Raw genomic sequence first — 21595 nt, 5'->3', positions numbered from 1 at the left:
GTTTACGTCATATAGAACGGATCGGAGGTCTCGTAGTGCATGCAAGACGATACGTTGGTTTTCTCTGATGATACGGTGGTTTTCTCGGCTGGGCTCACCGAGCCCTTCGCCTACCAATTCTCCTGCTGCTATTAATGGATCACCACGAAAAGGTTTGTGTTTGCATATTCTTCACGTGTACTTGCTTTTTTGATTGTATCTTATTTCTTTCTTTTCTTTTTTTTTAATTTTTTTCTTCTTTTTTCTTTTTATTTCTTGATTTTATTACTATTCTATTACAAATCCTATTACATCGGTGTAGCACAAGAATTCTTTTTCATGCACATAAACAATACTTACTTACAATCTTGAGTTCGTTGTTCAAGTTAATTCAACCTCTTAATTTGCATTTCTTACTTTTTTAAGAGGCAGTCCCCGAAAGCTGGAGTGTTGCGTACGCATCGGATCCTACCGAATGGGAACGGAAGTTCGATGAATGCTGGGATATAGTCGAAAAGATTTTGGACAAGAAAGAATGCGATCCAGAGCATGATATCACATATAATGAGGTGAATGGTTTGATTTACAGCAGTTCCGTTATCTACACGTAGATTTCCAGTCATTTTTGTGCTTTAAGAAACTTTTGTCATACTAATCGTGTTAAATTTTCAGATGACTCAACTCATTGCTCAGCTGACTCGAATGTGCCAATTGCTGATGATGGAAGTGAACGCGCAACCCGAACCCGCTATTGGTCCAATACTTGATCGTTATTTCACGCAACAAATCATGGAACGAGTCCTTGATTGGGCTATCCAAGTCCCCGATTTTCTGAAACCAACTTGTCAGGTACGAGCTGTTTAGGATTCATTATCGTTTGAGTGCCTTCAAAATTTTGCTTCAGCTAGCACTTATTCGAGTCTATGAATTGATTGTGTCTGAAAGTCACACTCAAAATCATTGCTTGCTGGTTCATAAACCGATTTTGAACCCGCTTCTCAGGCTATTTGAGTGGTCAGTCTATTTTTGGACTTTTCTAGTGATTAACTTTACTGAACTTGCGATAATATTGAGAAATTAGGTGTGAGCGAGCAGATGGCTTGCGGCCGAACAAGTTGGGACACCCATCTGCTACTGAAAAACATTTTGTTGTGTTGCTCAACCAGGTGACTTGAACTTGTTCTTAATGTTCACTTAGCATTAATGCGAACATTTTTGGAACCTAATACTACCCTATACTTAACCATTAACTTAATAAATTATAGATTTGTACGAAACTAGCAGAAGACCGTACCCTCCTTCATTTCTTTTTTTCTTGCACAGATGGTGCTGACCAATTTATAGTGTTCTCGCTACTTATTCCATTTTTATACGAACAGGTATGTGATCTTGGATTCTACTTCAATCTTTTTACGCGTTATCTTTTCTGACATGCAGCGGGTCAGCTATTGTTCCTTGATTTCAGAACGATGTTGGGCAGCTGGCCCGAGATGCATTACTGTTGATTCTTTCCGTTTCCGCAAAACATGAACAAATAGCCGAATTCGTTGCCTACAAGGTATGTTCTGTAAACTAACAGGTGTCTTGACAGTTTTAGTTTCATTTACGTTGTATTTCTTAGAGTGCCTTTTGCCCTGTCGTCGCAACGGGGCTCTCCGGGTGTTTTTCTCAACTGGGTCGTATTTTAACCGGTGATGGTGCGGAACGGATTGTGCCTGAGCACGCTGCTGAGTCTCTCGCTAATTTCCACTCTTCGCTGCTTTTTTGCAATGCGGTGGTTCAGGTGAACTCCATTCTTTCCCGAATTGTTTTTATTGCTTTAGTATTAATTTTGTACAAGTAGGTGAAGCTCTCAAAGAAAAGTTATCAAATATAATAAATCAAATAGAAATTTAGACCTAGTTATTTTGCCTCGATAAGCAGAATAAGTACGGATTTTCTCACTTTTGAAAGTTCTCACTGCTTTCAGGCGGCTCATCCCTCCGTGGTCGAACAAATCTGTAATTTTTTCTACTCTGGCTTTCTGATATCTGTTGTGAAACCAGCACTTCTTCAGGTCAGTCCCGCCGTTCCGCTACCAGCGAATTGTATTTTTGCCTTCCTTACTTTGATTACCTCCTAGGAAGAACAGGAAGGTGTTGCTGCAGCTACGGTTTATCTTCAACTTTGCGTGGAAACAGTCACGGAAGCTCCTTTGCTTCGAACGATCATCAGGATGCTGTTGCTTGAACGTGACGATGAGCGTCGGTTACTTGTTGAAGTGATCGTCGGTCGAGTTGCGAGCGGAGATAAGGTTGGTTGAGGAGTTTATCCTCCAGGAATCCCTGGATGAAGTCTTATCCATTGCAGCTTGGTGTCGTTTCACTTTCCCTACTCGATTCACTTCTTCAAATAGGCTGTGAAGATCTTATGCTGGGTAATGTTTGGTTTGAAATATTATTGTTATTTAGACATATACTACAATTCTACCTTTTTTATTGCGATGTTTGTTTCCAAATTTGATCGCTCTTGCTTATCGAATTTCGTTATCCAATTTTCATAAAAGGTGACAATATCGATATCATATCAATATGTTACCATGTCTATTCAGTTCCTATCAAACTTTTCCAAAATCAATAAGAATACGATGAAAATTCTTATTCTTTTTACCTGAACTCACATTTTTCTGTTCATGAAGTCCTTTTTAGTCCTTGTTCTTCGACACCTTTTACCTATGTACCATGTAAGTCGAGCACAACTAAGTAAAGTGAGAGACAGGTGCCAAGCTTTGGCGTCTGCCGAGCGACTTCTTGACTGTGTTCCACAGTGCATGTTAACTTTCCCTGAGGTAGGTTTTCTTTTCGAGTGGTGCTTTAACTGATTTTTGGACTACTTCGGGTTCTTTTTTAAGATCTGCTCAGAGGAAACGGTGTCTTTATATTTGCAAGAGGGAGCACAACTAGTAGAAAAACGTGCAAAAGCTTGTTCTGCGTGGAAGTGGCGTTATGACGGCGTTCATCCAAGCCCATTATTGTTCCGAGGAGACAGTGATGAGGAACCGAACTTACATACGGTACGTCCTAACAGATTGTTATTAAATGTTCTTTTGAATACATTTTGGTTCTTTTAAAGATCTTATTCAAACAGGTGAGAAGTTCGAGAATCTTTCTTTTTTGATTCTCTTTCCAGTCTTACCTGACTAATTTGATCTTAACAAATTTAAACAGTACTGTTTGCTCCTCACTTTTCCTAGAAATGTGGTTAGAGTTCTAGTTCTTCGTTTCTCCTGAAAACTCCTTTATTTTTCTACCTGTAATCACCTAAAGACCTCTGGTTCGATCTTGACCCAATAGCAGTGCCGAGTATAAAAAATGCACTGAAAAATGAAATACCTCGAATCTGAACTTACTTTTTGATCTAGTTTCAAAAAGCAAAATGCATCCTCGCGTGTTGTGGCCTGTGCGTGTACCAGGAATTGTCAGAAAATCTGCACAAAAATGGTTTCCTTCGCCGCCATCCTAATTACGCCACTTGCAGCCGTTTACACGTCTCTCTTCGTGTAGATCATCTATGTCCTCGGCATCTTTCGGGTTGAATCGGTATTTTGCATCCAAGAACTCTCATCTCACCTCGGATTCTGCTCTAGGAGTTGGTGAGAACTTCGCTGGTATAGTTTGCCCCTCTCTATTCTTTAAAATATCAATGATTCAGCTAATTCAGGTCTTCTGGCCGAGTTGGGTGGTTCACCGCCTCATTCACTCGACGGTAGTATAAGTCCTGTAGAAGAAGACTCTGAGTTTATCTTACCTCCTATCAAGTTCGTATCTCAATTTTTTAAAGGATAATTTCCAGAATGTTCCCTTAATCCTAGCTCTTTTGGACTAGAGAGACATAATTTTCCAGCACCTCATCGATTATGACTTCATCGATGGTGGACTATTTCCAACTGGCAGCTTATGATGATCTCTCAGAAAGTGAAGATTCCCCCAGTAGCCTGGATAAAAAGGTGACTCACTCATTTCTAGATCATCTGTGAATTTTCAACAGATTGTGAATTCAGGACTTGCGAATTGAAGGGAAGAAAATTCAATGCGAAAAACAGGGGTCAGTGTCAGAAGCTGAATCAGCGACTACAGGGCAAGGATTTGACACTGATGCTGAGATGGCCAGGTCTTTTGTGCTTAGCGGATGGGCAGATGTTGAGGCAATTATCCGTTTACTTCTGGTTAAGACAACTCCAAGAAGTTTTAAAGCATTAAGGTACTTGTTTTTAGGATCTAGATACGTTTATCTCTTTGCTGGATCGAAGGACAGTTCCGAGCAAACAGAAAATGTCATCGGCGGAGACGATGGCATTCATTGACTCGAAGTTGCAATACATGAGGGAAATGGAGATGGAGAAACAGGAGCCTCCTGAGATCAAAAAAGAGGTGAAAGAGAAGGAGCGAGTGGTACAAGTACACGGACAGCTAATTGATGCTGGACAAGGTATGTTGGCAGTGCTTATGTATTAATATCGTTCAGCATTTTTGTAGAGAATTGTGAATTTCAGCTTTTATAATTTATCTACTAATTTCAATTCCTTACTGTAATTTAATATTTTTCTTTTCCTTTCTTTGAAATTCTTCTTACTTCATGAAAATTGCTTCTACTAAGACCTTTTTCACCTCATTGAATTCAGATGGTTCTCTCTTTCTTGACTCTTTGCTGACGCAACTAGCAGAAATGACTGAACACTCTTTGGCATTCAATCTACAACTGGCCAACGTTTTGTGCTCACTGGCAGCGTATCCACAGCCTTTGCTAGTCGCAAGCATTTTCAACACTAAACCGAGCGATGGATTCCCGCATTTGATACAGGTAAAGGCTTTTTGAAACGATTTAATAATGTCTCCTTGTTTTTTTTTCTCACTATTAATATTTAGATAGTTTATAGGTTTTAACTGAATTGAAAGAACGCGTTGATGCTGCGGCAAATGCTATCGAAGGACTTGATGTCTATGTCGGTAGAGCATTACGCACGTTGAATGGACGTGCAGAGAAGATGGAGCGATATTCGGACGGATATATAGCTCGGTACGTTCTCTTTCTTTCTTTATTTATTTATTTCTTTATCTTTTTTTGTTCTATAATCGCTGGTGGTTTGTATAATTTATTTTGCTTTCCTGTGAAAGATGTCTATTCTATGCTTCTCCCTTCAACTTGTGTTGCTATGCACTTCAATGCTTTAGTTGTAGAATTTCACCTGTGTGTATAGATGGTGATAGCGTAGCTGTTAGACTTCCGAATGACATCACCGTCCTGTTTACTTTACCTTTGTTTACTGCTTAAGGCTGTCGGATTCCCCGCGTGACGATGCTTTCGCACCGATCACTTCATTCCTACGAGGACGTCCTTTCGGTAGCTCAGGAAGGAGATCACATGGCATAAGGTCCGACGATTTGCTTTGATCATAGTTTATGTGATTTTTCTGGTGTGTTGCCAAGATTTCCTGAACGGGTTCAAGCCTTTCATTTTCCTGTCCGTGGGAAATTTCACGCACCTGTCATTATGCACAAAATAAATATCACTGCCTCAAATATCGCCATCTAAATTGGGAATTACCTATGTGCTGAAATTAAAAAATGTGAGGAAATGCCTTAGATGTTTGCCTTATCAGGTTCACTATTCTGCAGGTGCTTTACGAGTTTGTGAGTATCATTACGCCGCGATTTTTCTGCATTTACTACGAAACTATACTGCAGCCGTAGCCTGCAAACACATAGAAAATTAGTTACGATCAATGAGAAAATAAAAAAAAATGCTGCATCTCTGTCGGTCCACATGAGTGGGGTCAAAATGAACTGAACCTCTGTGTGGTCGTGTTAAAGGCATCACCCCACTAATCTGAGGTGATGCGGATTTCAGGTGGAGTTTTTGTATACGGGATCGTAGATTATGGAGAGGTTGGTGACCCCATCCATTTCTTCCTGATTGCCGTAAAAAACGGAACGGAAGATGCCGCGCCGCACAGGGCTCCAATCGAACTCTTTGTAAAAAACAGTGCGCCGGAACGCTCGAAGCCGTATCTTCTGGGCCGTTTTCTACGGCAATTAGGAAGAAATGAACGGAATCACCCTCTCCCCATAATCTACGACCCAGTATATGATTACTCCACCGGCAATCCGTACCACTCCGGATTCGTGGGGTGATGCCTTTAACAGCTGCGCTCGAAGCGACGCGGTGGAGCGTAGCTGTTAAAGGCATCACCTAGGATCGAGAGGGAGCCCTTGCTAGCACCATTCTTCTTTGGGTAAGGCGGTTGGTTAGCAAGCTTAACAGACACACACACAAAACGAATAAAGGCGCTTGAAGTGAACTGAAATATTATAACTTATGTCGGATGTTGGAATCAGTTAGGCGAGCAGTCACGTGTAACACGAAGTGTAGTCAGGTCAAGAGGGCATGAAAAACGGTGCGATTGCGTATGCGGCTTCTCTCGAGGCGGTACGGTGGAGCGTAGCGGTCAGGAGCGTGCTGGAACCCTTGCTGGGACCACTCATCGCTGCAGTTTGCGATGCTCCCACCTCGGTTCCAACCGTTATCTCCACCGCATCGTTTCGATCGCGTACGCAAATGCACCGTGCTTCATGTCGTTTTGACCTGACTATAACACAAAGTATGCTGGCATGGTTCTATCATTTTTTTACAGTACTTGAACAAACTTAGGATCGCTAATAAGCAGATGATTCATAAGGTTATGTTTGATGAGTAGTTTGTAATTTAGATACCACAGCCATAAAGCTGTCGAGTCTGAAGCAGCGGCTCGTGACGATGCCGCTTCGAAGAACATCGTACATGCGGCTATTGTCTTGGCGAACCTATGCCAATACCTTGCTGGTATCGCGATGCAACAATCTGTTGCTGTTGTCGGTAACTGCATACGCTAAATAAATATTTAAATTCTAAGATATTCCATAACTTGTCACTCCATTTACTTTACAAAGTCATACTGCTACGTTGCTTTTAACATAATATTTCTCTTCATGTCCCTCTTCTCTCTTTTATTCCACATCTTTCTGGACGCTGGACGTCCCCTTGATTTCTTGGAGCTTGTATTAATAGTCAGTCGTACATCGTTTGAGTCACTTTTTAGGATATCTGTTATCAAATACGTGCTTCTAATATAATAGAATTTACTTAGATTTCTATAATTGTACTAACATGTATTTATATGCGTTGAATGAATGAATGATCAAAATTCTCGATATTTGGAAAAAAGCTATAAGAATTTCTTTGCTAGGCTTCTTAAACTGTGAGAAATTCACTTGGATTGTCTTTGTTTTATCCTGAACGATGAAATGTGCATGAAGGATTTTGAAGTTTTTTTTTGTTTTACTCTGAAGAAGATTGCGTTTTCGACGGGCTGAACATTGATTGTTTAGAGTTGTTCGTTGAAATGTGGAAAGTTGACGTGGGACTCAATTCCTTCTATGTAACATGGAAATATAGCGGGATCTTATATTTTGTTCAAATTGAATTCTCATGTGTAATCGGACGCGTTCAACCGCGACTTCGCAATGCATCTGCTATGCAGGCGAACATCAGTGCGTGGGCTGTTTAATGGCAGCATACCATGAATCCCACGTGGTATGGATTTCTCATGGAAAATTTCTATACTTGGTCGCAGATTGCGGAAAACCAGATGGTTCCGCTCACCTCTCCGTGATCGTCGTAAGAAACGCCATGGGAATAGCTTTGTTTCCTACGAAGTGCGTTAGAAGGCGCCTTTATGTACATGTACCGTTCCCCTCAGCAGTCATTCATTAGTTTAACTTGAATAGACTGGTGTAGAGACATTATTAATCCTCAGAGGCTCGCTCATTGATGCTGCGCGTACGCAAAGGTGGCGCGCCGAAACGCAAGTCGTATTAAACGGCGGCTGTTTTTTACAGCGACTAGGAAGAGACGAGTGGAACCACCTGGTCTTCCGCAATCTACGACCCTGTATAGAAGTTTTCCATGGGAAATTCATACCACATCAGATTCGTGGTATACTGCCTTTAACGCACCCGTCGATCGACGGCACTGTTCCGTTGATGCTTTCCTTGGAGTCGAATTGAACACGTTTGACACCGAATGTGAATTTTATTGCCGTTGTAGACTGTAGGTAGAGATGAGGGGATCATGAGTTTACGTTCTGTTTCGTTCCTAGGCATAATCGCATCACAATATTGAGCGCCGACATTCGAATACCACTTTTCACGGAATCGATGACACTTCAGTCTCTCGAAATAAAAGCTAAGCGCTACTGCTTTGGGCAAGTGTGGTAAGTTCTTTGAGCTGGTCTCACAGGTGACATTATGGCGTAACGGACATTATTCTGACCCGAACGCAGACGATAATACGATTACGGTGGTGTAGTCGGTGAGTGTGCTTTGTAGTTGGTGGTTTGATCTGGCGGCAACGTCAATAAACGGCGGAAGTATCGTAGGCTGCGGCGGCTAGTTCGCGGTTTCAAGAACCTAACCTGTTCTGTCCATTTTCCTTGATAGGACAAATTTTAGCAACATGTCAAGATTAAAAACCAAGAAAAGTAGCGATTAGTAGGAATTTTAGTTGTTAAATCAGTTGTGCCGCTAATTAAGCCATTGTTGGTGCGCGTTTATCCTAAATTAATTAGCAATTAACGTTTGACGTTGTCCATTGCCTGTGGGTTTATGAATACTTACTGTGGCGAAATAGAATGAATAACAGAGAGAGAGAGAGAGGTGGGAAGAACCTAGCACAGTATTTTTTCCCAGGAGTACCGTATTGATTATCGTCGCAAAGTGTTCTTACGCGGTAGGTTACTGAGTCGAAAGCGTTTAACAAGTATTCGTTACTTTTTTAATCACTCACATCTTTTAATCACACTCATCATTAATTTAATCATCAATTTTTAATCACTTTTTAGTCATCTTTTTAATCACCCATGTGCAAGAAAAGAAAATGTCTACTTTCACTCCTATGCTACCTTTATGTTTTTGATTTTGGCGCCTGTTTTAGGACTGCCGTTGTTTGTGTGCACACATGAGTACTCATGTAATAAATAAATAAATAAACATTCTCTAAACAGCTAACCTCCTCCATAAGATGAGTCAGAAAGTCGAAGGTGTTCAAATCGGTTATTAGCAATGGCATACGTCCACAACAACGCAGGTGACCTAATACAACGATCAAAGATCAAATGACCAGCCTCCAGATCAGGTGATTCCTACGTGGCGCCTCCTCAAATTAGCCACGAGACCGTTTCACACTTGCGTTCTGGACGCTTCCAGCGGATTCGTTTACGTCCTACCATTTTCTTCGGTTCTTTTCTGCACGATTTCGTTTATGTCCGCCTTATATTTTACCTAATGAAAAGAGGTTCTTATTTGATTTGCATTCAGTAACGTTTGTACTTCTTTCGTTAGAATTCCGTGGTTTGCCAGAAGAGTGCTCAGCATGAATCATTTATGCAAAGAAAAACGATTATTCATGTGTTTGTTAAGGTGACAACGAGTTTGGAATCTTTTCTGATCGCTTACCTTTCCCGTTTTATTTCATTATCATCCTTTTTTTTGTCCTGCAAGGACCCTTTTGTTCATTAGTGCAGATACGGGGTGATGTGCACCGTTGATGGATTTGATGTGATTGCAATAGCTTTTTTTTAAGCGTCCGACTCTCTCCTCCTCTGTCCAACTCTGAATCAACAGCGCATCCTTTTTCTTTTTCTTAAACTCCGCTGCAGTCCCACAGCACATTTCATGCAGTCTGGTCTAGTTCCTACAAACTCCGTGCAGTTTCCGAGAAACTGCTGCGATTCAGCAGACAACAGTGGTTGGACGCGTCTGCAACTCACTTCCTCCTCATCGATGATCGATCAATTACTAGTACTAAGCAGTGCACAGTCATTGCTCCTTTAACTGACAAACAAACATAAGTGACGAGTATCTCTTCGTCAATGACATTGTCGGTTGTCGGTAGAACGACTAAAAGGACAGGTCCTTACAGTTACAGTATCTTACAGTGTAGAGTCCCTACAAATCAAGAACTTTGAACTCCTTCATGAACCAATTAATCCCATTTATATTTGGACAGTTGCTTCTAGTAATGCTGCTGTATGAGTGCCTATGTCATGTTGTCTTGATGAAATCTGCGATGCTACAGCACTCCGTTTCTTGGGACCTTAGATTTGCGAAGATCAAAGTTACGAGGATGTCGTTCGTGCTCCTTGGAAGAGCTCCTTTACTGTCAATTGCACATGTGCGTCCACATTGATCGAGGCGATCAACCGCGGCTGCAACTACTATCCAGTATTATTGTTTGCTTTGTCCGCACAATCTGGGATCTGCACCTGTTCGTCTGAACCGAAAGAGAAAGATAGTACTATTGTTCGAGACGCAGATTCTCTTCGAGGTTACTCCGACTACTAATCTGGAGATTACGACCACGCTCATTGCCGTTCTTCGATTGTCTATACTTCGTAGCATTACTATGAGCGTAGTTCTACGCCACACGTAACTTCTCAATGCTTTGTTTCATTCTTATCTTATCACTGGAGCGCGTTAACCGCTAAGGTCACGCGACGGTTGTCGCGTGGACTTATTCGCTGTATGCTGACGTAAGTACTGTAGGGTGTAGATTTGTTTCTTTACGGTAGTGGACTGTAGAATAGCGTGTGACGCTAATTCTTCAGTTCAAATATCAAAAACTGAAACATTGTTGTTATTCTTGAGGTCATTACAGCGGCGAGTCCTTTCAAGCACTCTAACAAGTTGTTGTGGCCATACGTTACTGTCGATGTAGTAAGACCATGAATGGTTCACGAAGACACAAGAATTTGATGTTGAAAATTAGGTGCAACTTTTAACGGATACCATGAGAACTTGTGCATTTTTAACTCAGAAATAGACTTCATCAAAGTCTGGAGCGTGTTCTTTATGTCCGTCATGTTTACTTTCTATATAATTTTAATCAAACTAGGACTAAAATGACATACGACAAGGAAATGGAAAGTTTTTAGGGCTTCCCACGAGTGGATAGGGTTAGGGGTGTAGTTTATGAGTATCACTGCGATGATGCTCAATTCCTCTTAATTATCCAGAAATAGGGCTTGGGAAACGACCTTGTTGTACCGAATCCCTTTACGAGACATCCAATAACGTGACACGTCTGCACACCTAGAGACTGTGAGTGACCTAAGACGAAGCGTCGACCAAGTGCCGTGCACCTTCAGCATAGTATACTGTCTTTAAAGAGTCAATTAGGATGGAAATTAATAGAATTTGTATTCTTTATTGAAATTCAATGGAAATTATGGTGGTAAAAGTCCTTATATGATAAGTGTGTTTTGTTTGTGGTTTTTGCAAGTGAAAATAGTTAAAGTAGGAATAAAACCCTAGGAATTACACTGTCCAGATTTAATTTTTGGGAATGTTGAACTTCCCTAACGGATATCTGAAGCTGTATGGCAGTTGGTGGGAATGAGCACATCAAACCTAATCCTGTACTTAAGGTTGCGACTGATTATAGCGCTGTAGTTCTTTTTTTATGGATTATTTTAGTCTATTTGCAAAAGAATCTGAATTTCGCTAGTATTAAAGCTATTCATTTTTATAAACTGGTGCACCTTCTTGCCAAACTATCGGGTAGGATATGTATTCTTGATATTTTAACATTTTTCTTTCATTCTCCTTTTATCTTCTTTAAAAGGCCAAACTCTATACTTACCGTTTGGTTAGATATATAGTGTTTTTTTTCATCGTATAGTTAGTTTTTTGTTTTATGTTATATCATAACTAAGAAATACGCAAGTGTGGCCAGTTTGAGTGTACGACTTTGCAGTGCTGCTTTAGAAATGCTACGAAATTTCTTGAAAGTCAGTTGGTACGATCAATGTGCATCCGAGCTTAGCATCCTCGCCATTCTGTCGCCTGTAATTTACTCAATTAGCTCGAGTATCGACGGAATTTGTCTGTTGAACGTCATCGACCATAACTCTATAAATAGAGTCAGTAGCACGGTTGTCTTTATATGAGTGAAACTTCCTGTTCCTGTGCTATAGAAGCAATTCAACGACAACGTAACAACTAATCGTTGTTTTCAACGTAGTAGCTACTGATTTACGAGTTGTGGAATGGATCGTCAGAAGGAGGCACGTGGTCACGCCGCTGTTGTGGCATCACGTCAAGACAGACGATTGATAATACGTGTTGATCTGTTGATTCGACGTTCATTTCCACTGAACGCAATGATCATATAGTATTCTCACGCGTATCTGTCTGATAGAGTGTCTGTCACATCGTAGATGTAGTTTTTTTTCCGGCTCAGAAGTCGACTTTTTCCGCATTTTATGCTTTTTTCAGCAGTGTTTATAAAGTGAATGCAATTACCGTACGCAATTTACGCATAGGTAAAATAATCGTGTATTGTTTATTGCGGTTGTTGTTGTCATCCATTGTTTACCTTATAACTTGGGCGCTTACACATTCTATTCTTAGACATCCAGAAACCCTTTTACAGTAAAACTGTATGATTGAAGTAATGCTCTCGCTCGAATGTAACTCGGAGGTCAAATCGCTAGGGAATCAAATGAGGATTACCGCTACGCCTTATTTACCCTCTTGACCATCAATAGGCGTGAAGTGGATCACGTCGCATCGAATAGCGATCCGATAATTTGCGATAATCCTTTTCTGGTTCGCTGACGATTTGAGGTTAAATTCGCACTCGACGTTAAATTTGCACTTTGCAATTTGCACTCGTAGATAAGAGAGTTGTGCTCTCTTTCTTAAAGAAAAATTCTACTGTTGTTCTTTAAAATAGATATAATACTTTGTTGTAGTTCATCCTTATTAATGCAGAAATCTTTTTCATTAGGGACTAATCCACTTTATGGGTTTTGTTTACTTTGTTTCAGAACATTTTAAAGCGCTTTTCATCCGAATCCAGTGAGTTAAAGCTGAGTAAGGACTGTATAATCAAAATTTTTGGAAATGACAGCAACTACGATTTCAGTGGCAACTTAACGTAAACTTTGAAAACCATTTTCTTCCCCAGAAATCTTTGTTGTAACTCTATGCAGATCTAACCTATAATGAAGAAGAAACTTAGAAATTGGGCTTAACAAAGTTAGTCAAAGAAATCTGTTTTGAATATGTTCTACGTTTCGAGATGCTAGAATTAAGAGATTTGTGTTGTTCTTATCGTCATTCGTTGTTGGGCGTTCTAGGGATCCACGACATTGTTTGTAAGTCTTTTTCCAGTGCAGATCTCTGACGCAACCACGGTCAACAGTTTGGTTCACAAATCAGCAGTTTAGGATTTCAATCGATAGACGGTAAGATTTTCTTTCTTTTAGACTTTTCATTTTTAATTTCCCTTGTGGTCGTCGACAATACGAAACGACTGTTCGATAATGCATTGAAGACGTATTATCGAAAACGGAAAATGTCGTAGAAAAGTGGAGGAACCTTGTTTTCTATGCTTTATATGTTTATACGCTGCTCATAAAATGTGCACTACCATTAAAGTTCTGACCATGTAATGATGATTGGTTTACATGGCATGTACAGTCAGTCGCCGCCGTGTTCAGCCGGCCGAACGCGACGCGTTTGTCGCAGCGCACTCTTTCTGCTTGGCTTTGACTTCTTTTCTATTCTGTCCTTTTCCAGTTGAGGACGCATCGTGTTCATCCGGTTGAACAGAATCTGCGCTGACTCTACATGCATCCTTATTCAAATGAGTCGCGGTCATTTTCGAGCGCCGATTAGCTGTTTAACTGTAGTCTTTCGTTAACGAATATTACATGTCACATAAATAATAAAACCTTGTCAGTGTAGTGAGAGGTAAATTTTCTGTTGTTGCAAATGTTTTGGTACTGCTACGAGAGTTAGAAACGAAAACATTCAACTTCTGTCTGTTTTGTGTTAACTTCTCCCCCACTTCGCCCCAGCTTATGCTCATCTCCCAACTCCTTCCCTTCCTTTTCATCTCCACCGTGATCAAGTGTCCTTTATTCGCCCTTCGCTCGGGAAGTCACGTGACTTTACGATTTCTTCGCGTGATTGATGATCCACTACAGCCACGCCCACACTCACCACATGCTAGTTCTTATCTCGTGGACTTATATAAAAGCTCTTCACTCTCTTCTCCAACTGGCAGACTCTTTAATCTTAGAGAAAAAAAAAACTAGGCAGTTATAATTGCAATTAATTGTCACCCGAGACATCCAACCGATAACTGAGATTTTTAGAGCCGTGGCAAATTATTCTTAGTTACTCTTAGTTTTAGTGCTTAAACATACCTAGTTTCTGTTCGAGTTTTTGTTTCACTGCTGCGCTTTGCAACCATCTTCATTGATCTTTGCTATTGGCTAATGTTGCCAGAAATAAATCAACATCAATCATCGCGTCGATCAGCCGCGTCGCAATGGTCGCAATGCAGAAATTTCCAGATTGGTCGAACTGGTATCTAAGTAGCACATGGGTTGGGTAGTTTTTATTGAAGGAGATGTGCGGTATTGGAGAGAATAAATTGTGAGCTGATTTCAGGGGACGTTTGGTAACAGCAGAAGTACTTACATAGTTTTCCACATGCCTAAATATTACAAGAATGTGTGAAAATGTCACATTCTCTCCTCGGAACTGCAGATTACTTCATGAGTAAAGGAAACATTAAGTGATTATTTACATTTCAAGATCATCAACATTTATCGGGGATTTCTCATAGCTTTGTCCGTGTTTGGTTTGAACAAGCAAAACATTTTGTGTAATCCCAAATGAAGTTAAGGAAAGTTTGATCGCTACTGAATGGACGTACGCTTGTTTTTTTCCCCTACGTGTGTCCTTTGTTGTTGATCATCTTCGCCAGTTTAAAATGTATTATCTTATTTTATATCTTGCCCTTGTGTTTTTTCTGTTAACTTTGCACTATGCTATATTTAACGACCACTAAAAACAACTACAACAACAAATGGTTTTAGGCGGAAATGTCTCCGCCAAACTCCGCACGTCTGCTGCGGTCGGACGATGTCACGCCATTTCGCCGTAGATGATGTGTGTTCTTTACGAAGAGAAAAAAAAATACCGATCAATACTAAGACCGTCACTCTGCTATGGTCTTTATAATATATTCGATGGTTATGCCTTCTGTCTCTCCACTATACGTGGAAGCATGAACAAATATTTGCTATCTGTGCTATCTGAGTGGACCACACCCATTTGCACGACACCCGTTTGCTTGGAAACACTTTTGAGAGACTCTTTCTTACTTTTATAAGCTTTCAGCGACAGTTGTTGGAATAAGAAACTGAAATTAACCGTTTATTTCTCTACCTCGCCCAATCCGCTTCTTTTGCCGCCGTTTTTATAGCGGTCCGTAGCTACGGATCTCATTTGTTGCTAGCAACAACCGAGTTGGCCGAGGTTTTCCCCAGGAAATACTTATTTGTGCGTGTTATCTGGATCTTTTCTGGTTGTTCTTTGCTTCTTCCTTGGATGATGTGTTGTGTTCGCTGCTCTGTCTTGTTAACACGCTCATAAAACGAGGTCTTTATGCCTGTTTTTGAGAATTGCTTGATCAGCTGCGTACTTTGTACTCGTATACTTGTTGAACCCTTTTCGTCAACGTTCTTCTCTCAAATAATGCGCTCCGACTCTAGGATAGAAGAACGTTACTAACTTCTTCTTCTTCTTATCGATTTGTGAGTCATTGCTCCTTCCGCTGTTTGAATAATACTTTTCGATGCGAACCTCTAGTTAACTTCTCTATTCGAGCACGTTATTCTTGTTTTCCATTAGATTAGTGATTCATCGGTAACTTGTTCCTAGAGTATTGGAGAACTTGTGTTACGGGTGCGAGTTGTTGTTGTCTAGTCAACCGTCGACATACATTTAATTCCTCGTCGGCAGTAATTTTCTTTACGTCTCTCCTTTATTGCTCTCTACGCAGTTTTTTTTTTCGTTCGTACATAAATCGCAGAACTGAGGACGTTGAAAATCAGTCAATAGTTAAACCAGATACAGTGTAACTGTCAGAATCTATTTTATGTTGTATATTAATCATTTCCTTCGTTTTATTATCTTCTCCTCTATTTTCAACTATAATTATGTACCGTAAATGTATAACTTATCTGTAATATTTCTGGCATAAATTAGTTATAAAGGGAATGGAGAACACTTTTCTTAAATCTTTGTCTTTGATTCTAATATTTATCTTCACGCGCAGACCATAAATCAATTTTTTTTTTCAACAGACCCAACCCTACTCTGTTCTAAACTTTTTTTTTTGCTCAGTGTGTTGTTAACTACCTAGTTTCCCTCTGAGTTTGGGTGTGGAGGGAAATAGGTGAACTAATTGCTTTTGGTCGCATGAACATGTAATGGACGATCGTTTTAGGAATGCGAATTTCTTCGTTGATTGCACTTTCGCATATCATTTTACCTTATCGAATTTTTCATGGAATTATTTTGTTGGTTCTCACGATTCAGCATTCTCGCGTCGCAGTAAAACAGTGTCTGTCATGTCTATCAATGTCCGATGCTCGAAACTCCACGCAAAATTCACTTCTCAAATAGTTGTCCATCAATCAATGCATTGCATCTTGCCGTCTACCGTTGATCATTCTTTTTTTTCTAAGCACGGCGTTTGCTTTACTGCTATTCTTGCGCTAGTCACGTGATTTTCACCATTATGTGCATTCATCAGTACGACATTATTTGTCCCTCCTTGTGCGGACCTTCTTCTATATTTTCCGCGTTATTTGTTAGGTATTGATATTTTGCGATTGTTTCAGGGGTTCAAAATGACTATGATAAATAGTTATCCGGAACGGATGAATTTATCATTTTCTGGATGCGGATTCCTATGTATATATCATGCAGGAGTTGCTGCTGCAATAAAGGTATGTTCCAGTTGTTCTCCGCCATCACTACCTCTTTACTGGTTGACTAAAATCTATTAGTCAATGTATTCGCTTTTTTCTCGCGTCCTTAATCATCATGATCTTAGTGGTGCCTACCGACTTATGTTATTCCTTACTGGATTCTGGTTACCTGTTGCGAAAACAATGACAGTGTGTGTGCAATGCTTTGAAATTGATTGTGTTGTGTTCCTTTTCTTCAATTTTTTTTTTGAAATACGCCTCTTAATGAGGCTAGCTGCGAGGCTACAATTTAATAGTTCGCGTATCCTTCACATGTTCCATTCTTAATAGCGATGTTGTTCTTCTTTGTACTTTACTTCCCTTTCTTCGTCTCCACGTTGGAACTTTGGACAGGATTTTTCGCATGTTTTAATTGCCGTCGTATCTTTAGGAATACGCACCTCATCTTATCCAAAACAAAATTTCCGGAGCATCAGCAGGAGCTATAGTAGCAGCTGGGCTTGTCACGAATGTTTGCATATCGCAAGCCACTAGCACGATTTTGAAGATCGTCACGCAGGTGATTTTTTAATTCTACAATTCGTTAATTTACTTTTTTTATTGGACGTTATTCAGGCACGATCACGGGCACTAGGTCCTTTACATCCTGCTTTCAATCTTCTCGGTTTGGTGCGTGAGGAAATTGAGCACATATTACCCCCAAATTCTTACAAAAAGTCAGTTTTATTTCGAGAAACAGTTTTGAAGAAGTTCTTCCGTCGCAATCTCAACATTTTGCAATTCCTGCTTTCCAGATGTTCTGGACGCCTACAGATTTCTTTAACTCGTTGGCGAGATAACAAGAATGTGGTCGTCACAGAGTTTGAATCTAACGAAGAATTGATAGATGTGAGCTTGAGACACACATTTCTCTGTTCGTCGTAGTTGCTCTTGTCGCATAGAACAAATTTTTGTTTTTAATTTTTTAAATCAAAGCTCTGGTTTTATTTTAGGCTATAATCTGCAGTTGTTTCATTCCTATATACTGCGGTGTAACACCGCCAACATATCGAGGAGAAGCATATATCGACGGTGGTTTCACTGATAATCAGCCTTCGTACGACGATCACACTGTAACAGTGAGCCCCTTTTCTGGGGAATCCGATATCTGTCCCCCTGATTGGGATAGTGCAAGGTTTGTTAAAACCATGCGTTTTCATACCTCAGAAAAATAAACAAACAGACTTGTGACAGAAACAAAGTTTTATATTTGTCTATTTATGAATCTGAGTTCTCTCAAGCTTTTGGTTTTATATGTAGGTGATTTTGAACCTTTTTTTAAACATTTACTGCCAAACTAAGGTACGTATGTAACCGATTAAGTACTGTGCCGTTTTAAAATGACTTATTTGGCATTCATTGTACAATTTAATTCCCTACTGTTTCAGCTTTTTTGGCATCTGCTTCTCAAAAACGTCAATACGATTCACGACACGTAATCTTTTTCGACTAACAGCATGTTTAATGCCTCCATCAACAGAGGACTGCTCCAAAATGTGTCTGCAAGGATTTGAAGATGCGCTTCGATTTCTATCGAAGAATGGTTAGATTTCTATTTTTTTTTTCATTTTGCGAAAGCGGTACTTAGTGCGCTTCAGCTATGGCACCATGCATTCGCTGTCTAACAGTACAAACTAACGTGGATCAAATTTTGGAGAGTTACAGTCCTATAGAAGATCGTTTGCAAGTACCCATGATTGCTCCACGACTACGGCGGACTAATTCTGCTGCCGCTAAGTAGGTTTTTTTTCTACATCAATATTTGCGGACACCTCTTTATTCATAAAAAATCATAACAAAATACCGTGCTATTTCAGGAGGCGGCTCGAGTCTGAGTGTGATACTTGCTGTGAAAGTGAACATATGTACAACACATCAGTGAGCGAAGTGTTCCCATCGATAATGACAAAAAGTGAATTTTTTCAACGATCTCTGTTTGAATTTTTTCACACATGTCTCAACAGCTCGTTTTTGCAGCTTTCGATGAAGCGTTCGCTGCTGAAGACTCTTTCTTCAAATACTTGTTGTCGTTTCGAATGTTCCGATATGCACGAATGGCTTTAGGGGTTGGAAAACTGCCGTGGGACATGCTGCTTATTTTCGTGAAGAAGTTAGTCTTTTTTTCCTAGAATTTTCCCTTATTTTATTTTAGTATTTTCTTTCCATTTCATTTAAAATCCATGATATTATTTCTCATGCTATGTATTATTTTATGTATTTATTGCATTTTTATATTATGTATGTATTTATTGTATTTGATGCATTTATCAAGTTTTAACTCTTAAGAACTTCCGCAACTACCTATCAGTCTTCTTTTTCAGTGTGATTTCATGGCTATCAGCGGTTGTTGCTCCTGAGTGGTTAAGGGCTAAGTTTACCGCTCTCGTTGATTTCGTATTAATGGAAGTGGAGCGGCAAAAATCACGTTACAGCAGGTACTTTTTGAGAGAACCCTGTTCTTAGCATTAGAAGAAATATTTCTATGTTAGCTTTGTATTTGAAGGTTTTATTTTAACCGTATTTTACTCTTATTTTATTTTGGAAAATTGCGCAGGCTAGTGGTACGCATGTATCACAAAGTCTGAAGGAGTGTGTTCTAGAAACAATTTGTTACACTGATACGTTTGATCGAGGCGTTGATCTGAATGTTTCAATTAATCTATTGTATGTTTGCGAGTTTCGCTGTTATCACACAAACGCACGTGTTGTTTACGTCTGCGGATGTTGACAGAGCGGCAAAGTTACAAAATTATGAGAGTATATTTTATTCTTTTTATCTGTCCATAAGTGCTCAAGAGAACCCGTAGTTGGGGACATTTTGTCCTCAACTTCGCACTTATTGAGTACTTTTGAAGAGGAAAAAAGGCAAGAGTTTGTCAGTAGTCAAACGTTCATCGCACTTTTGGAAAACCAAATGTTTGGAGGCACCAAGAATTTTTTAATGTAGCATTGACGCAAGTAGCTCAACTGAAATCTTCAAATACTAAATCTTTAGTATGACAAAGTTCTCGCCTATGTCCATTCAGTGTGCCGATACTTAAAGTTTCACAATCACCTCATCGTTTGCAATCACACGCATATTCCTTCAAATCCTTCTTTCAGGTTCTCCTGTTTGCTACCAGTACCTGAAATCACTTATAATAGACGTGAACCCGAGATTGAACTCAGTGAGGACGCACGAAAAGAGCTGGCAGTTATTCGAGAAAGTGATAAGAGGAAAAGGGCGAAGGTTAGGAAGTCCAGCGACCTTCATTTACTGCTAATATCGCGATTTTTTTCTAACAGTAAGATAAGATATTTAAGGCGGAGGCCACAGTGTCATCTGTCACTTCAATTCCTTCGATTGATTGGACTTTGCTTGATGATGCAGAAAATGAGGATTCACTCCAGCATGTCATCGAATACAGCGAAAGCCATGACGCTATGTATGAATTCCACTATTTGGACGAGAACAACAGAGTATGTCACAAATGATTTATTTATATGATATATTTCTTGTGCAAGAGTATCATAATCGATTACTTACAATTTCTATTTCTTCTTCAGATACGTACATTCGAGCTATTCAACATGGCCGATCCATTCAAACGGCACGAGTGCCACTCGCGTATCAGCAGCATACCACCGTCTCGGCCCGTATCTGTATGTTGTCTGCTACCATTGCTACAAAGTGTATCAACGAGTGTTCACAGAACGATCCATCACTATCGTAATCGATTATAGATGTTAGTGGAAGAGGAACAAGAAAATGTAGAAGCGGAAGCAGCTTGTTCAAGCAAAGCAGATGAGGAAGATTCAGGACTATCGGGGGTGGAAGGACAAGCGGATACCGGGTAGGTGGGTTGGAGAGTATGGACATTATATGAAACAGATCTTCCTTTGTTACTGACTGGATTGATTAGTAGCTCCTAATCTTTCAGCCGACGTGATGCTTGCTGTTCTCCTGTGCGACATTTCCCTCCGTTGTTACGAATGAGCGGACGTGGTAAAGGTTCCAGTCGACGTCATATGGGTTCAGGAGGATCAAGTGGACAACCGTCGACCAGGTATTGTTTTCGGTATCATTTACAATTATTTAAATGATATTGGCTGAAGTCTTCGTTGTCGTGTGGGAGTGATTTTTTTTTGCACCACAGTTTACCCTATACGCCAGTGAAGTTATAATTTTGCAAATAGACTATTCATTATCTGTAATTCATGTTATTTTCAGCCGGAAACAACATTCCACATCTCGTAGTGGCAGTGTCGTCTCAGGTTCTGGGATGAACGTGGACGTTATTCGATCAGCTTCATCTGATTCTGAAGGCGACGGTGCTGAGAAACTATTCGTACCAGCTAGGCGTCAACGTACTTCAAGTATTGAATACGACGGCGAACCGGAACCTAGTGACACAGATATCCCTGCATAGACTGGAATTTTTGATAAGGACAGATACAGATGTGATACAGGTATGGCTAATATACATGATATTAGCTTGGTTAGATGCTGGCTATGACTTGAGGTTATTTCACTGGCTAGTGAAGTACGTACCTCGAAGATTTCAGCAGGAACTCACCATTTTGCTCCAGCTGCTGTATAAATGCACTCACCCTCTTTTTCTATGTTCTGTTATTTCCGTGTTCCCTTTAATATAGCTTATAAGCCGTCTAAATTTCTTTTTTTTTTCAACTTATGCCATGATCTGTCACCCTTTTATTGAATAGTTTTAT

The 21595-nt window shown here is 40.0% G+C and overlaps 1 protein-coding gene across 4 annotated transcripts; it reads left to right on the top strand.

Annotated features, from left to right (window-relative positions):
* Nucleotides 1-67: 67 nt before the first annotated feature.
* Nucleotides 68-21465, top strand: RB195_011663 (uncharacterized protein; the record flags this gene model as incomplete). Of its 4 annotated transcripts, none has more annotated exons than XM_064193190.1 (42): nucleotides 68-152; nucleotides 406-548; nucleotides 652-828; nucleotides 884-993; nucleotides 1061-1145; nucleotides 1245-1358; nucleotides 1445-1537; nucleotides 1601-1762; nucleotides 1949-2035; nucleotides 2102-2272; nucleotides 2329-2395; nucleotides 2667-2806; nucleotides 2870-3031; nucleotides 3496-3610; nucleotides 3679-3775; nucleotides 3862-3964; nucleotides 4019-4162; nucleotides 4233-4446; nucleotides 4640-4818; nucleotides 4895-5034; nucleotides 5291-5389; nucleotides 6725-6866; nucleotides 13227-13300; nucleotides 14945-15017; nucleotides 16757-16864; nucleotides 17277-17405; nucleotides 17462-17562; nucleotides 17641-17734; nucleotides 17839-18020; nucleotides 18274-18428; nucleotides 18484-18622; nucleotides 18703-18797; nucleotides 18863-18995; nucleotides 19207-19320; nucleotides 19988-20114; nucleotides 20189-20344; nucleotides 20432-20527; nucleotides 20609-20718; nucleotides 20806-20931; nucleotides 21096-21271; nucleotides 21324-21334; nucleotides 21388-21465. In XM_064193190.1, the coding sequence occupies 42 exons, from the start codon at nucleotides 68-70 to the stop codon at nucleotides 21463-21465; spliced, it is 5106 nt and encodes a 1701-aa protein (XP_064050771.1). The 4 variants fall into 4 exon arrangements, with proteins under 4 accessions (XP_064050771.1, XP_064050772.1, XP_064050773.1 ...); XM_064193189.1 differs by having other exon boundaries at nucleotides 3496-3625; XM_064193188.1 differs by lacking the exons at nucleotides 13227-13300; nucleotides 14945-15017; nucleotides 16757-16864; ... (15 more) ...; nucleotides 21324-21334; nucleotides 21388-21465 and having other exon boundaries at nucleotides 3496-3625; nucleotides 6725-6887.
* Between the last annotated feature and the right edge of the window lie 130 nt (nucleotides 21466-21595).

This window comes from Necator americanus, chromosome III, assembly GCF_031761385.1.
Source record: "Necator americanus strain Aroian chromosome III, whole genome shotgun sequence".
Lineage (NCBI taxonomy): Eukaryota > Metazoa > Nematoda > Chromadorea > Rhabditida > Ancylostomatidae > Necator > Necator americanus.
This window is presented reverse-complemented; position numbering and strand designations above follow the sequence as displayed.